The sequence below is a fragment of the Pristis pectinata genome, chromosome 12 (assembly GCF_009764475.1).
Source record: "Pristis pectinata isolate sPriPec2 chromosome 12, sPriPec2.1.pri, whole genome shotgun sequence".
Taxonomy (NCBI): Eukaryota; Metazoa; Chordata; class Chondrichthyes; order Rhinopristiformes; family Pristidae; genus Pristis; species Pristis pectinata.
In genome coordinates this window covers 33,662,627-33,679,004 of record NC_067416.1, presented here as the reverse complement: position 1 = coordinate 33,679,004, position 16,378 = coordinate 33,662,627, and the positions used below count along the sequence as shown (strand labels likewise).

Below are 16,378 nucleotides of genomic sequence, written 5' to 3'. Positions count from 1 at the left end.
TTAAGAACTTGTATAAAAAGTCATCTTAAATTTAAAAGTTGTCTCATTTTCTCACAGCATAGAAGGAGGTAATTTGGCCAGTCAAGTCTTTGCCAGCTCTGATCAGTCCCTTATCCCATTCCCATCAGTCACTTGTTTACCTGTAGCCCATTCTCTCTTGCATTTCCACCAACTCCCCTTTAACTCTTCTGTGATCCATCTACATCAGGGACAATTAATGTGGCCAATTAACTACTAACTAGCGCACCTTTGGGATGTAGGAGGAAGCTGGAGAAACCCACACAGTCACAGAGAGAGATCCAACTTCAGTCACTGGAGTTGTGTGACAGCAGCCTAAATTCATGTGATGCACTATTTGGAGGCTCTCCTAGCCATTCATTTTCCATTTGTTCAGTTGCATCTTTTACCTGGTGCATGGTTCTTTGGCAACATAGATATAGGGGAGCTTGGCCAAATTCCTCCTCTGTGCTGTGGAGTCTAATATCAGAGCACAGTCATTTGGGTTAGTTGATATTAGAGAACTGCTGATATCAACTAACCCAACTGTGTATGTGTACAAAAATCCTTGCTTTGTCAGTGTTCATGTGGGCAGTTTTGCTCAGTTTCCCTGCAAAACATAATCACTGTATCTTGTTCAGGTGTACTTTAACTCATTGGGACTTTTACTCATGAAATCACTAATTGAACTCTCTCTCATCTTTTTGTCCCCAACTCTCTTACTGAAGTGATTTCAAAGAAAATGCACAGTTCTTTGACCTGTTTAAAATACAGGTGACCCCCACGTTATGGGGGTTACCGTCCTCCACGTCATCTGCTCCTGCATCAAGAAACACAAGTTTTTAAAACAAATTTTGTTTATTTACATTTTTTCACTTCATTCTCTCAGAATTTATTTTTACTGTATCTCAAAATCTTGGGCAGTAATTTGTGAATTCTGTAAGGGTGAATTTCCATTACCCGAAAGGCCATGACGCAGGGGTCGCCTGTATTCTGGGTTCTAAAATGGAAATGTTCACAAATACTCTTACTTCAAGAAACTCCAATATAAAAGTTTTACAGACATTGATTGTCAAAACGATTTTATTCTTTATGTTCATTAAAATTGAACTATATTAAAAGGAATAACAGTAATACGACTTGGAATTGGTTGGGCCAATAATAAGTTACTGTCAGGAGATGTGACAGCTGTTCCAAATCATTACTGTTTTATTGACTTCTAATTAATTTCAACTGGTATAAGAGAATTTATTTAGAGAATTAAACAGCTACGCAAAGCTGGCATGGCATGGTCAGTGATATATTGTGAATTGATTAAAAATTTGCTGCCTTCAAAATTTCATATCAAAAGGCGAGTGAGCATGTTTATGTGTATTTTATGTAATATTGGGTTGTGTTTTTTTTTGTTTAAGCTTTGATGAGATGGCCACCAAGGACTTACCAGCAGTAATAGACTTCATCCTCAAAAAGACAAACCAAAAACAGTTGTATTATGTTGGTCATTCTCAGGGGACAACAATTGGTAAGTCAGGTCAAATTGGTCAGTCTTAAGTTAAGTGAAAACAACAGCTTAATGTATTAAAAAGCAGTAACAGTGCACCTTTTCTCATTCAATCTAGTTGCATCTTTCCTGGTCTCTCTGTCCCTATTTGTTAAAATGGGGTTAATATTAAGCTTAAGCTCACTCATCTCCTCCATGTAGGACAGTTATGGATTTTTTTTTATTTCTTTCATTATGACTTCCACAAAGTCTTCCCACCATTGGCACACTGGTTTATAATCATTGTGGATTGACTTTAATTCCTGCTGTGATATAGAGGCATGTGACATGTATGGTATGTGAAGATGACATTTTGGCATGGCAGTTACTACTGCTGCCTCAGCTCCAGGGACCCAGGTTCGATCCTGACTTCAGGTCTGTCTGTGTGGAGTAAGCATGTTCTCCCTGTGAGCAGGTGGGTTTCCCCCAGGTGCTCTGATTTTCCTCGCATTCCAAAGAAATACCATTAAGTTAATTGGCTACTGTAAATTGCCCATTAGCACAAGTAAGTGGCAAAAGAATCAAAGGGGAAATAATGGGCATGTAAGAGAAAGAGCTCTAAAATTGAGTGGAATAATTTTAAGATTTAGAAAAAAAAATGTAGGTTCAGGAATTGCAGTGAGGCTATTAATACTCACCACTATAGTGGTGAAAACCTGATAGGAATGTCTGGATTATGCATGTGCACAATTACGAACTAAAATCCAGCAAGTGCTTCCATGGGAAATGAGGAGAGGGAAATGGGATTGCTTGATTGGCAGCCACCATTGATCCTTTGGGACAAATGGCCTCCTTCATTGTTGTAATAAGTAACTGAGTGAGTGAATGGGTACAAGGCCTCTCCCATTGTTCTCACTGATCACGCTTTAAAATAAACCATAGAGAAATTAGTTCTGAAAATAAATATGTACTGTATTTCCCTCGAATATCTGTTAGATGGTATGAGTATAATCTAACTGCATAGTTTCATATGGAGGAATAATGGAAAGAAATTTCGTTGCTAATGGATGTTTTAGACAAACACTTACTTTGGATTATTTAAAAATAAGTGAATCGGGGGCTTTTGATGGTGCTAGCCCCTTACCTCAAAGGATGTTGTAGATTCCGAGTGACATCAATGCCTGGATTTTACCCTTCCTGATGTTATTTCAAGGAGATTTCCAAAAACCAACGTGCTTAAACAGACTGAACAACCAATGTCATTAAAGAATTCTCAGGGACAGCAAACTATGAAATAAAATGTGCTATTTTTACTAATTTGTAAACATCTCGCAGAGTATGAAATGAACACATGCATGTCTTTGGGATTAAGATTGAAACATATTTTAAAAAATTTTAAATAAAAAAAAATTAATCTTAATTATTTTCAACAGGTGAAGGAACTTGAAATAGTTTTCTGGGGGGTTGAGAGTCCACACATAGAACTGGAATTTTTAAAGCAAAGTATTATTAAGATGGCTTAATACACCATTAAAGGCTTAGTTGTACCTTCTAGAATGTTTCTTGGCAAGAATAGCTTACAAGCACCCTGAGTTATTCGGTATCTGATAATTTCTGCAGATTATGTTGCACAAGGCTGCAGTAAGTCTCCACGTGAGGAGCACGGTACTATTGCTGGATTTCAGCATGCTAACGTGCAGATGCATAATCCAGGCATCGCTGTCAGATTTCTTCCACAATCATGATGACTGTTAACAGCTTCACTCCAAATTCTGCAACCACATGCTTTTTAAAACTATAAAATGGGATCCCTCCATTTGATTTTGTTGTTGTTTAAATCACAGATGTAGGAGAGCTTTAACAATAATATTCAGTTTTTCCCATAACATTTCTGTTCTCCCTCACTCAGGTTTCATAGCCTTTTCTAGAATGCCTGAGCTAGCAAAGAAGATTAAAGTCTTTTTTGGCCTGGCTCCTGTTGCAACAGTTAAATATGCTACCAGCCCACTGGTGAAACTCGCTCATCTTCCAGAGTTTCTTATCAAAGTAAGTACTACTTTTTAATCTTGTTAACAGTATTTGAACTGGGGAAGAGGGGCGATTTGATTGTTGGGTTTTGAAGGTACACTGAAATTATTGAGGCAATGAAACTTTCCATTCCATGGGTTCTCTGGAGAGAGGGGAAAGGCCACCATCTAACTGGGATAGTTGCTGACCTGAGTAAAGCTGGTAAACTTCATTATTTGCTGTTCAGTTGATATGATGCACAGGGCTTAATGATTGTGATTACATTATCCTTTGAGTTCATAGAGTCGTACAGCACAGAAATGGGCCCTTCGGCCCACTGCATCTGCACTCACCATTGAGTACAAATCCTACACTAATCCTGTTGATTTTATTTTGCCTCTCGATTTTCCCCCATTAACTTCTCCACCTCTGATTCTCCAGCCACCCATCTACACTCGGGGCAATTTACAGTGGCCAATTAACCTACCAACCAGCACATCTTTGGCAGGATTCGTGTGAAACGCCAGCCTTTATAAGATAAGATATCTTGCAGCTGGCAGCCTTGAATGCAGGTTCCCTGCAAATCCTGCTAAAAATAATATCTAGTATGGCCACAAAACACAGGCTGTAACGGTGCTCCTGAATTCTACTGACATTACCTTCAGTTCGATGATGGCAGTTTCAGTGTGAAAAGTAAAGTCCATCATTCATTGTTGTTCTCTGATTCATTGGAATATGCCTCTACGTTTTGGAAACTTGCTAAACAGTCAATCTAATGAACAAACTTGCATAGATAAACTTCTACTCGCTTCTTCAGGGCATAATGCTAAAGTTGCTACAGACAATTGGAAGAACCTCCCCAGTAGAAATCCCACCCCTAACTTTGTTACCACCACTGAACTAATTTAGGTTTTGCCTAACGCATTATTGCATCATCGACTGTTCATTTCCCTCCATAGGTGCTGCCTGAACTGCTGAGTTCCTCTAGCATTTTGTGTGTTGCTCCAGATTTCCAGCATCTGCAGTCTCTCTTGTGTCTACATATTATTGGTGATTTTTTTTTTTGGAATCTGGTTTTTAGGAAATATTTGGGAAAAAGGATTTCCTTCCACAGACTGAGATGATAACGTGGCTTGCTACACATGTGTGTAATCGTTTCTTGATTGAGGAGCTGTGTGGCAATGTATTCTTCTTAATAAGTGGATTCAATACAAAGAATCTTAACATGGTAAGCATAACAGAAGTTTGAAAGCTGGAAGAAATGTTGAGTATGCATATCAAAAAAATCTATTTCCATTCATATGACTTCTGATTTTACTGTTAATACAGTGAAAGTCTGATAATTCAGCAAGCTCAGGACCTGATGTTGAGCTAGCAAATTTTTCAGACTATTTCTATTAATATCCCAACGCACTTTAAATTCACTGTTTTTTTAGGTGTTATGCAGCATTATTAAAACTTTTCTAATGAACTTAGTATGTTTAAAGAATGTGGGAACAAGGGCCCCAGTGAGTGGAAAGAGATTGCAAGCATCACCTGGTGAGCCAGATGCCAAACCATAGGAATTTCTGAATAGTCGGATAGCAGATTATCAGAGTTCAACTGTACAACTATTCTGCTCTTGAATAATAACACTATCTTTGGAGTTGGTAATTTTACTTGCCTTGGGTTTTAGACCAATATGAAACAAAGCAGGAAGTGCTCCCTACATGTGCCTTGTTATAACAGGAAGGCCTGAAGTGCGCATAATTATTGATTTGGCCTTTAGTTCTCTGGCACTGTTTGCTGCTGTCTCACTCAGTATAAAGGTATGTCTGCCCATCCTATAATGATGAAATATCTGCCAGGCACAAATGTCAAAATGTCCCAAGTTCAAACACATATAGGTGTGGTAAATTGTAAACCTGCAGTGATTTTAAGATTGTCAAATAATAGTGATGTGGCAATTAGTGCTGCTGCATCACAGCTCCAGAAGCTTGAGTCCAATACTGAATTGGGGCACTATCTTTTGTGGAGTTTGTACCTCTCCATGCAACTGTACCTTTTTAAGAAAAAATAAAAACAAGGTGCAGTCTGTTCTATGCTGGAAGATAGAGCAACCATCTATAAATCACAGATGTGAAGCATATTCCTGACAAATTTGCTCTGTGTTTCTATGATGGTAATTAAAAGTAATGTATCCAATATGTTTAGTGGGTTCACTTCTCAATATTTATGTTTTCCAGAGCAGAATACCAGTCTATTCAGCACACTGTCCAGCTGGAACCTCTGTACAAAATGTTCTCCACTGGAGACAGGTACTTCATCAGCATCCCTATTTATTACAAATATAGACAAAGGCTGAGAAATTCTGTATTACCTGAAGAAATGGTACCGTGGGGGGACAGTGGGGAGGCTGCACTAGTTTGCCCTTGCGAGGGTCTCCAGTAGCAAAAGTTCTTTTGCTGTCGTGAGTACCAATGCATCTTGGATAATTAGATCGAGCTTTGTTCACAGGCTGTGGATTGTTGGGGGTTGATTGGGAATGGCAAGGATGGTAGATTGTGTACAGTAGTTAGTGGGGAATGTTTGTTGTGTTGGATTCGACTTTTTTTTCAATCTTTTTATTAGTTTTCAAATTAATACAGATTAATATATAGCATCAATATTTATAAGGATTCGACTGTTTTAATTAGTTTTTTAAACATGTATAATGTTTAATACACCTCAAGTGGCAGCACAAGGAATGGCTGCTTACTAGCTTATTGGTTCGTCCATCAGGTGAATGTGGTTTTTTCATTGGTTGGTTTGGCCACAAGTATCTAATAAGTTTCCTGATTGGACTATTGTTAGCTAAAGAGCATCTCTTATCTCAGGTATAAAAGGTGTCGCTTTTTGTTAATCTCTCTTGCTCTTCCTGTCTCTTGGCCTGAGCTCATCTTTTGTTCCCTTTGTCTCGGCTCATCAAAACTAGTGCCATGTGCTCTGTGACTGTTTCTTTGTTTTAAACTTTCCAATAAAGCTCTGTGAAACACCAAGTTGTTTTCAACTCATTCCTGGACTCCTGAAAGAACCTGTGGATTCGAAAATAACCGGATCCGACAGTTGCTTCAGAGATTCCGACTGTTGGAGTATTGAGCATCAGAGATCTGAAATGCCGTGTGTCGGGGTCTGGAGTGTTGGAGTGGATTTGAGATTGGAGCACTGGCAGTCAGGGATGTCAGGAATGGTGGGGATCACACACATTCATGTTTTAAAACCAAGTATGTGTTTGGATGAATGAACCAGCAATCAGATTGGGATCTGAGGCAATGGAGGAGCATCACAGTGCTATCAGGTGTGAGGGGTTGGACACTTAATCAAATTGGGGCTTGGGGAGAGATTTGACATGCAGTGACAGATTGTAAAGGCATTGGCAGCAAAGGAGGTGATTTGGGGAGTGAAAGCCAAGAAAAAAAACTCAAAGGCAGATCTGCCTGCAAGATTTGTGGCATGACAGTGACCAAGCTGGCCAAAACACCTGGACAACATATCTGTCTAATTGGGCCTCTGGTAGGTAGTGAGTGTACCCATTTAGCCATGTCCTCACCAATCTACTTGTGGTAGATTAATTTCTCCACGTCAGCATTGGTAGGAGAGATCACCGCATTGGCCTTGCAGAGACAAAGTCCCATCTTTACATCAAAGACACCCTTCATAGCATTATAATTGTGCCCAGTGGGATAATCTCAGAACAGATCTGTCAGTTGAAAACAAGGCATCCATGAAGCACTGTAGACAATCAGCAGCAGTAGAAATGTATATCATCTCAATCTGAATCCTTGTGACTGCTGCTCTCCTGGAGCAATGGGAGGCATACTGAAAAGTGATTGCCAACCTGGTGAAGCTGCAATACAGGATTAAGTGTATGCTAAGCAGCAAACGATGCGTCCAGCGGACAGAGCTAAGCCACCTTGCAACCAATATATCAAAGCTAAGCAGCCCTGCCCCATCTAGTGACGAGTGAGAGGAGAAAGCTCCAAGGATATCCTCATCCTCACTAACACAGGGGCCCCGCATGTGAGTGCTAGAGATGAGACTGAAACATTAACAACCATGTTAAGCCAGAAATGTCAAGCAGGTGAATCATTTCAACTTCCACCTGAAATGCCCACCATCGAGGAAGCCAGTTTTCAGCTGTATTGTTTCACCCTTGTGATAGCGATAAATGGCTGAGAGCACTAAGTATAGTAGAGACTATCCCAATGTAGTACTGAAGACCTGTGTTCCAGAATTAGCTGCACTCTAGCCAAGCTGTTTCAGCACAGTTACAACATTAGCATGTACCCGAGAATGTGGAATATTACTGAAGTAGGTCCTGTTCACGAAAAGGAGGGCAAATCCAGTTTAGGTATTTACCCCCCCCCCCCCCCCCCAACACCCCCAAATTAATCGGTTCAATCATCATTAAAGTGATAGTGGTATCAAGCGACACTTGCTCATCAATAAACTGCTCACCGTTACCCAGTTTGGGTTTTACCAGAACCGCTACTTAAGACCTTATCGCAGACTTACTCCAAACATGGACCAAAGAGCTGAAAAACTAAATGGGCACTGGATTGGTGAAGCCTTGGGCCGTGAAGGCCCATTTGCTCCTTCTGCAAATGCCAACTTGCACCTGAGGGCCAAGGCTCAACTGATGGAACTTTGCATATTTTGGGCATCAACTATTCCACCTGTTTCCAGGTCATTTTGCACTGTTCTGAAAAGATGAGCCTTTGAAGATCATGCTGTCGTGGCAGTGCTCCATGACAGACTGCTCCCCGGCTGGCCTGATGAAGAGGCAGGTTGGCTAGAGCTGCAAGCTGGTGCTGTGACCATTGTAGGAGGGGGCATCAGAGGCTGGTACAGACATTTGGGGTTGGAGTAGTGGTAGATATCTGGGGATTTGCTGTGATAAATGTCACAGATCAGGAAGTTGGGGCCTGGGTCTCAGGGATAGGGGAGGTCACAGGGATGTGCTGCAGGGTTGGGGGTGGTTACTATGTTAGGAGGCCAAATAGAGATTGGGAAGGGAATGAGTGGAGAAGATACTGGAATGCAGAATTGAAGTGGGCGGCTATCGTTGCTGGAAGAAAGAAAGCTGAGTGATTACCTTACCTGGCAGGTGTCTCAGTCCCGTGCTGGGAAGACCACATTGTCCTGGGAATGCCCACAAGGAAAGGTGTCAACCCTTTTTCAGCCTGCATTGGGCAAATTGTTTTGGTGCTGCAGAGCTGAAGAAATTTCCAAAGTGAAGCCAAATGACCCAGAAATAGTTGTTATCCATTTCAATTCGCACGAGATAAGCGGTTCATGCATCTGAATTTTCTGGCATTTGGGTTATACTTGTGCATTGTATTAGTTGGGTTAGGAACAATCTTTTAATCGTGCAATGTTTGTTTTACAGAATGTAAAAACTGGACTCTTTCGGGCTTTTGATTGGGGTTCCAACGATAAGAATATGGCTCACTATAATGAGGTACTGTACGGGAAATCACCAGTGGAGGGGGAAAAAATGGTGTCTTTACATAGGTTGTATTCTGTGTTTTCTGCAAGCTGGGTCTAGTCATTTACTGTATATCATCGCTGGACTTTAGAATTATAACGGTGACAATAACGTTGCCAGCATTATGCTCTCAAATTGACAGCAGTCAGGATTTCCACGTGTATGATTTAACACTGAAATCCCAGAAATGCTGTTACTGACCAATGTCCCTTTGCACACTGTAGAGTCACCATTACCATTGTAGCAAATCAATCAGTTGAATGGATGTTGATTTCAGATATTTATAAACTTGCTGTGAAATACATTAGTCTGGAAATTTCATTTGCATAATGCTGTTACTTTTTCCTCTATTATGCACTTGAATTTTTGTGACGAGGGTATGAGGTGGATTTGATGCATAGTAAGAACCAGTTCCAGGTGAGTTCTGACCACTTCCTGTCCTCTATCACTATGCAATACCAACATAATTTCAGTATCAGGGTCATTGCATCATTGTTCCCCATATAAGATTCCTTTTAATTATATATATTTTAAAAAAATAGTTGCAGTGTATTCACAGATTTGACTCCATGTGCCAAGAAATTTGTGTCCATCTGGGATAGCATCGTCTTAAAACCTCAACACCAAATTGAGAGATGTGCAGGGTTGTGAAATACTTACCTTTTTGTCCTCGAGCCTTCGCTACACCCCTGCATGAAAATACACCCCTTGATCTCCAGGCAGCCCACCCAGTCTGCAGCCCTGGATCAGATGCTGAGCCTCTACCACTGTTGCTGATTCCGACTTTCCATTTCCATTCCCATCCCAGCCCCCAACATCATTGACTTGATTTTTGATTTCCTTCCACCCAAATTGGGCCTGTAACTGACGATCACCCAAGCCCAGCCTTGAGATCGGATGACTGAAGGCCACGTATGTTTATGTCCTGATGCAGGGTTTTGACCTGAAACGTCAACAATTCCTTCCTTCCATCCCCCCCGCTCCACAGATGCTGCTTGACCCATGAGTTCCTCCAGTAGATTGTTGCTCCACATTCCAACATTTGCAGTCTCTAGTGTCGCCATATTTTTTTTGCCAGCTGAAACGTGCAAGGTTTGGTAGCAACTACACTTTGATGTGATGAAATACCAGCCAAAATGGTCAGCAGCATTGTGTACCTGCACCATTCTTGTGCATCTCTACTGGTGCACTAGAATTTCTTGGCACATGGAGTCAAATCTTTAAGTACTGTAACTATATATATATAAAATGAAACTAATTTTCTGGCCAGAATGAAGCAAGGTTTTGTTGCTTATTCATTTTCTGGTATGTTTAGTATGCTTTGATGATCAATGTTTTAATTTATTAATTTTTTTTAAATATCTGGGTATCACTGGCAAGGCCAGCACTTATTACCCATCCCTAATTGGCCTTGAGAAGGTTGTGGTGAGCTGCTATCTTGAATTGCTAAAGTCCTTTTTGTGAAGCTACTCCCACAGAGCTGTTGAATAGGCACCTTCAAGCAATGAAGGACTGGTGATGTATTTCCAAGTCAGGACAGTGTGTTACTTGGAAGATAACCTGTAGGTGGTGATATTCCTATGTGCCTGAAGCCCTTCTCCCTCATGTTGCTAGAAGTCATTACTTTAGATCAAAATCTGGTCCAATCATCCAGCATATCTTTAATCACTTTGTTCTTGACAAACCTGTTTTAAGACTAGAATTTTAATGTTCTTTCATACATGAAGTCTTCCCTTCTCTCTCACTCTCTCTCAAAGACAAACCAAAGTGATAAATATTAACTTGATACCTTGAGATCAAGGTTTCTTATTTCCACCAAGGTCTCATTAAACTTGAACCATTCCTCAATTAATTTACCCAAAGACAGAACTGTGAATTGCAATCTAGAATGAATCACACAAAGGAAGAATCCTATTCAGTATGAGAGATAAATTTGCATTAAATCCCTTTTTTGTTGTTGCTATCTTTGATAGTTTAGTAATGTTCTTGATTGTTACTTTTATTAATAGAAATTTCTGGGAGTTGAGTGCATCAGTCTATTGTGCTGTGTTTTAAAATCAACTCTCCAACCAACACTAAAAGTCCTTCATTTTCTAAGATATCATAAGGTGTGAGGTCTCCTGAAAGATTTGGATTTGTCTGATCGAACCACAAGCTTGCATTAATATCAGCTGCTTGAATTATCCTGTCTGCTATTGCATTGATCTATATATTTTTTTTGAAAAGGAGTATGCTAGTTTCATTGATGGGCAAGCAATTCATAGGCTAATAATTTGGAGATGCAAATTCAAACCCTACCTTGGCAGCTGAGTGATTTAAATTTAGTTAATTACGTAAATCTTATTTTGTATGTCATTAGGAAAGGAGGCTATTTGCCCATTTGAATCTCTCTCTCTCTCTCTCTCTCTCTCTCTCTCACACATTATTCCCCTGTACCCCTGACATTTATTCTCTCAACATGCCCATCAGCAACTCTGATGTAATCTTGCCATAAACCCTTACTAAGGGGTAATTTACAGTGGCCAGTTAACCTATCCACACTTTGGAATGTGGAAGGAAACCCACACAGTAACAGAATGTACAAGCTCCACACAGAAAGCACCCAAGGGCAGGATCAAACCCAGGCCCTTGAGAGGCAGCAGCACTAACTGCTACCAAAGGCAGGATATCCAAAAGTGATTTGTCTGGAGAGTCCAACAGAGGCGATTACTGGGAGCTTCTGCAGGGTAGGGCCAAGGGTCTGGAGTTGGAGGAAGGGCTGTTGTGAGGGAATGCAATACTGAGCTTTGGTTTCAGTCAGAGATGTATTATTATATGTTTTAAAAGTAGTTGCAAGTTTAATTTTTTTAAAAATGTACTCCCCCTCCAAAGTGATTGAGTTGGAAAACATTTAGTGATAATTCTCAGCTGTGTTCTTATGTGGGGTGGAAATGGTTTTGGGGCCCCTCTACAGCCTCTTGACCTCTAGTAATGGTGGATAGTGGGGCTTCAACTAGTCTTCAAATCAGAGTCTAACATCCAATTTTGCAATTGGTCTGTTAATACCAGATCATGTGAAACATCAGTTTGTGGCAATCTGTGGCATCCTGTGGAGATGATCCCAGGTGTTTCTTAGTGTCAGTTGGAATTCTGTCTTGAACAAGATGGCACTCCAGGTTGCTGAAATGATGTTTTGTACATTTGTTGGATTTTGACATTCATTTATATTGAAACCTCTGAAGATGGACAGATCACAATGTTCCTTAAACTTAGTGACTGCTTAGAACTCTAGGGAGAGGTAGGGAAGGAGATACTTGGATTTATATAGAATATGTTGTCCTGTCCACTGAACTCTCCAAATGTACTTCAAAAACAGTAAATTAGTTTTAAAGTACAGTCACTCGTATCAGCAGGATAATATGGCCACTTTGTCCACAAGGGGTCTGGAAGAGTCCAAAATTTGAGCAATAATCAAAACTTAGAATTAAGTTAGAGGCTGTAGAATTATTAAGTGTTTTTAAATCTTAACCAAAGCAAAGAGTTACTTAATGAGCATGTTGAATTTGCTTGGATTTAACATTCGTGAGGTTCATTTTGGAAGCACTGACTTTTGTTAATTTTCTCCCACTTTATTTCAGTTCACTGCATTTCCTGCATCTTAAGAGTTTGGGATGGGCAGCTTGTTTCCAATTTCATCACAATAAGTTTAATTGTAATCAGGAGAGGTACTTAAATATCCTGAAGATAACTCATGTGGGATATCACCTTGTCTCAGCTCCATCCTCCATTAATGTAGTACACTTGAACTATGAATTGACATCACTGACTAAGTTTGTGTTTTAACAGATTGACAGCGTTCTAATCTCCTTTCACTTCTCTTGACCAGACAATACCACCTCTATACAATATAAAACGGATGGATGTTCCCACTGCTCTATGGACAGGAGGTCACGATTGGCTGGCTGATCCCAATGATGTGATTATGTTACTGCATCAAGTACCCAAGCTAATTTACCATAAGCAAATCCCAGACTGGGAACATCTAGATTTCATCTGGGGCCTGGATGCTCCAGAGCGCATGTACAATGAAATTGTTGATCTTATGAAAAAGTATCGCTGAGTCCAAAGCAGTGTGCTGTAAACCATTTTAAAATTGGAGGCACTCCATTTTGTGTTTTGTATATTTTCCCTTTCCAGCTACATTACTGGGACCATTGATGGCCTCAGATAATTTTTAAAAAGAGACTATATTACCAGATTTTTAATTAAAGCTTTGGTAATTTGATGTCCAGATTGTGCCTGAGCTGTGTTTAAGCACGATGTGAATGTGTCTGTGTTTGTGTGTCTAATCCCATACCTTGGTAACCTTCTGATGGTTATGGGAAAATGTTGGGCTGTGACGTGATTTATCACTGGCAGGTGATGTTACTTGGGAATGATCCCAGTTTAAAAAAAATATCTTAATCATTAGCTTCAACCACTGACAAGACGGGGGATTTTTAAAAAAAATATTTTTCACTGATCATGCCTGTAATTGCAACACATCAATGCAGCCAAGTTATTCTATTCAGTGTCTGGATAAAGACTAATTAGATTAAATACAGCTCTTTTTTTGGAAAAAAAAATTAGTTTTCTACTAGTAGATTTTTTTTCTTGCCCAAAGTGAGTACCTTTTTGAACCAAAGCAGGCCTTGTACGTTGTACTGGTGCTTCTGCCATGGAGCATTAGGAGTTTCAGACAATGGAGTAATGATTATGTATGCAAGTCAAGACACTGAATTCCCCAGAGGCCTTAATTTCAGATGTAATTATTGTACCTGATTGCTTTTCAGATATTGTAGTGATGATATGGAACCTTATCCACTGAGTTCTGTATTTTGATACTTGTGCCACTAATTCAAATTTGGTTGAAGGTTTCAATGACATTTGTTTGATTTCTGAATGCTGACTTTATAAAATAGATCTTAACTCATTGCATGGGACAATCTACACCACTTCATTCAAAGTCAGTAAATGGTTTAATTAGAAACTTAGTTACTTAACATTATTTAATTGAAATATTTGAATTTCCACAAAAATGGCATTGAATGACCTTGGTGTGGACTGTGCTAACATTGTGACCAGATTTGGTTCAGGTACTAAACCTGAAAGACCTATACTGTGTGTGTGAAATTTATGGAAATTATTAATTGTACAAAGCAATTTTAATGTACTTCCAATAACATTTGAATTAATAGTATCTTTTATGTGAGCCAAATATTCAGCAGTGTACATCACTAGGCAATGTTGAGTTTGTGCCACGTTTGAGCAAGCTGCAGGAAAATGAAATAGTGAGAGCATCTTGCAGACAGACACAATTCAACATTCCAGGGGGTTAACTGATGATGCTTTTATAAAGCCATGTAAACTGTTTGTGTATGTACTGACCTGACTAGTACATAGTGGATGTTTTACTTTCTCCTTTAAAACACTTGCTTGCAACTCAGACAAATTTGTAAAATCAGCCACAAAGTGACAACTTTGATTTTCTTTCTTAATGCCTGTGGATTTGTTGTTAACGCTACAATCTCTGGCACATTGTAATCAGTGGGTATTTGAGTTAATTACATTGGAACATGCAGGGTTAGAGCATCTGTCAGCACTCAGCTGAATTTCAGAACAGTAGTAAATGGTGGATAGTAACAATACCTTGACTATGATTGTTGTGGTGTTTAAATATTTAAGTAGTTAAAAGCTGGTGGATGATCAGACAAAACACGAACTCCAAAAGCAAAAAGTACACATCAGTTCTGATGTTACTGCTCCTTATGTGAAAGCCATCAAGCATACCTGTATATTGTTCTTCATGTAACTGTATAGTTCCTTGTCACATGTCATGCTATTACAAAGGAACCATTTCAATAAAGAGAAGCAAAGTTTGAGCTACTGTACTTTCACTTTCCAGTTATAAAATTAAATCTTAAGTTGTACATAAATTTAATGGTAAACCAGTTGTGGTACATTTGGAATTAAACAAAATTAGAACACACTGTAGAGAAGTTAATATAATGCAGATTGAGGATGAGTTTATGACCCCAAGCGTAGGAATAAACATTGATTCTTTTTTTCTTTCATTATTTTTTACAAGGCTTGACCATAGATGCAGTGTGGATTTTGTCTGAAATTAGGGGTCTAACATTCAGGATTAAGAAATTTCTTCACCTTTGAGGGCAGTAGTAGTTCAGTATACTCATGATCATGATTGGTAGGTGAATAGAGGGATATGGGGTTAGGAAAGTGGTGCCAAGGTGAAAGGTCAGCAATGATGACCACTAGATCCAGTATTGGGACCCAAATTTTTTATCAAAATGGAGGGAGGGGGGGGGGGGGGGTTGGTGGTGGTGGTGGTGGGAAAGAAGAAAGGGAGAGAGGAAGAAGTTCAGTTCATGCTTCAGCACATGCTCAACAGGTACCATTTGTGATGCTTGATTGTTCACTGGGAAGGTAGTAGCATCTGCACCTATCATCACTATACCTTTCTTACAGGTAGTATTCACAAAACTCTTCAGAACCAGTTTAATATAGGAAACTTTACAACATTTGGGTTAGTTGAAAGGGTAATAGACTATATGTGTGTATATATATATATATATATACACACATATATATATATATATATACACACACACACACACATACATACACAATTTGTTAGCTAGAAATTATTCCAAAGCAGGACAATTGCTGTTCACAAGTAAAGAACAATAAATGACAGACTACGTATCTTTGTAGTGTAGTCTTTGTAGCAAGACTACACATCTTTGCGTAGTCTTGCCATAACAATTGATTGTAATGCAACCAAAGCAGATAAGTTAACTACATTTTCACTTCAATATACCCCACAAAAGCATTTACTAGCAGCTGGGGTAGTACTGATGGATCTGTCAAATTTGGGTGGCCTCATCACATATTCCAGGTAGATAAGTCTGGACAGTAACTATCAGTCATAATTTCCACTTGAATAAACCGGGAGTCATCCTGAAATATCTTTCAGCTGTATAGCACCTTTCCTATCCCCAGGACTTGTAATGAACTGTATTACAACTAATGAAATACTTTTACAGTCAAATCATTGTAGGAAACATGACAGCTTGTTTATGCACAATAAGCTCCATTAAACAGCAATGAAATCAATGAACAATTGATTCACTGAAATCCAGTTGGTTGAAGGATAATTTCTAATTGATAGAATTCCTCACTTTTTTTTTTAAAAGTAGTTCCCCAGGATCTTTGTCCACCTGAGAAGATGGGTTTAGTATCTCATCTAAATCAGCACCACTCCCTCGTACTGCTCTAAAATGCCTACCAAGTTTATGCTCACATATCTGGGAGTGGGAAAAGAATATATGACCACTTGGCTACAAGTTACC

At 39.4% G+C, this 16,378-nt stretch overlaps 1 protein-coding gene across 2 annotated transcripts in view; it reads left to right on the top strand.

Moving 5' to 3' along the window:
• The window catches only part of lipf (lipase, gastric), a 37,079-nt gene extending 22,189 nt beyond the window's left edge, over positions 1–14,890 (top strand). For both annotated transcript variants that reach the window (XM_052027263.1, XM_052027264.1), the window contains exons 5-10: positions 1,410–1,519; positions 3,387–3,523; positions 4,566–4,712; positions 5,710–5,781; positions 8,892–8,963; positions 12,856–14,890. In XM_052027263.1, the coding sequence (XP_051883223.1) occupies positions 1,410–1,519; positions 3,387–3,523; positions 4,566–4,712; positions 5,710–5,781; positions 8,892–8,963; positions 12,856–13,089 (772 nt within the window). In that variant the 3' untranslated portion in view covers positions 13,090–14,890. The remainder of the gene's footprint in view (positions 1–1,409; positions 1,520–3,386; positions 3,524–4,565; positions 4,713–5,709; positions 5,782–8,891; positions 8,964–12,855) is intronic.
• The last annotated feature ends 1,488 nt before the right edge of the window (positions 14,891–16,378 follow it).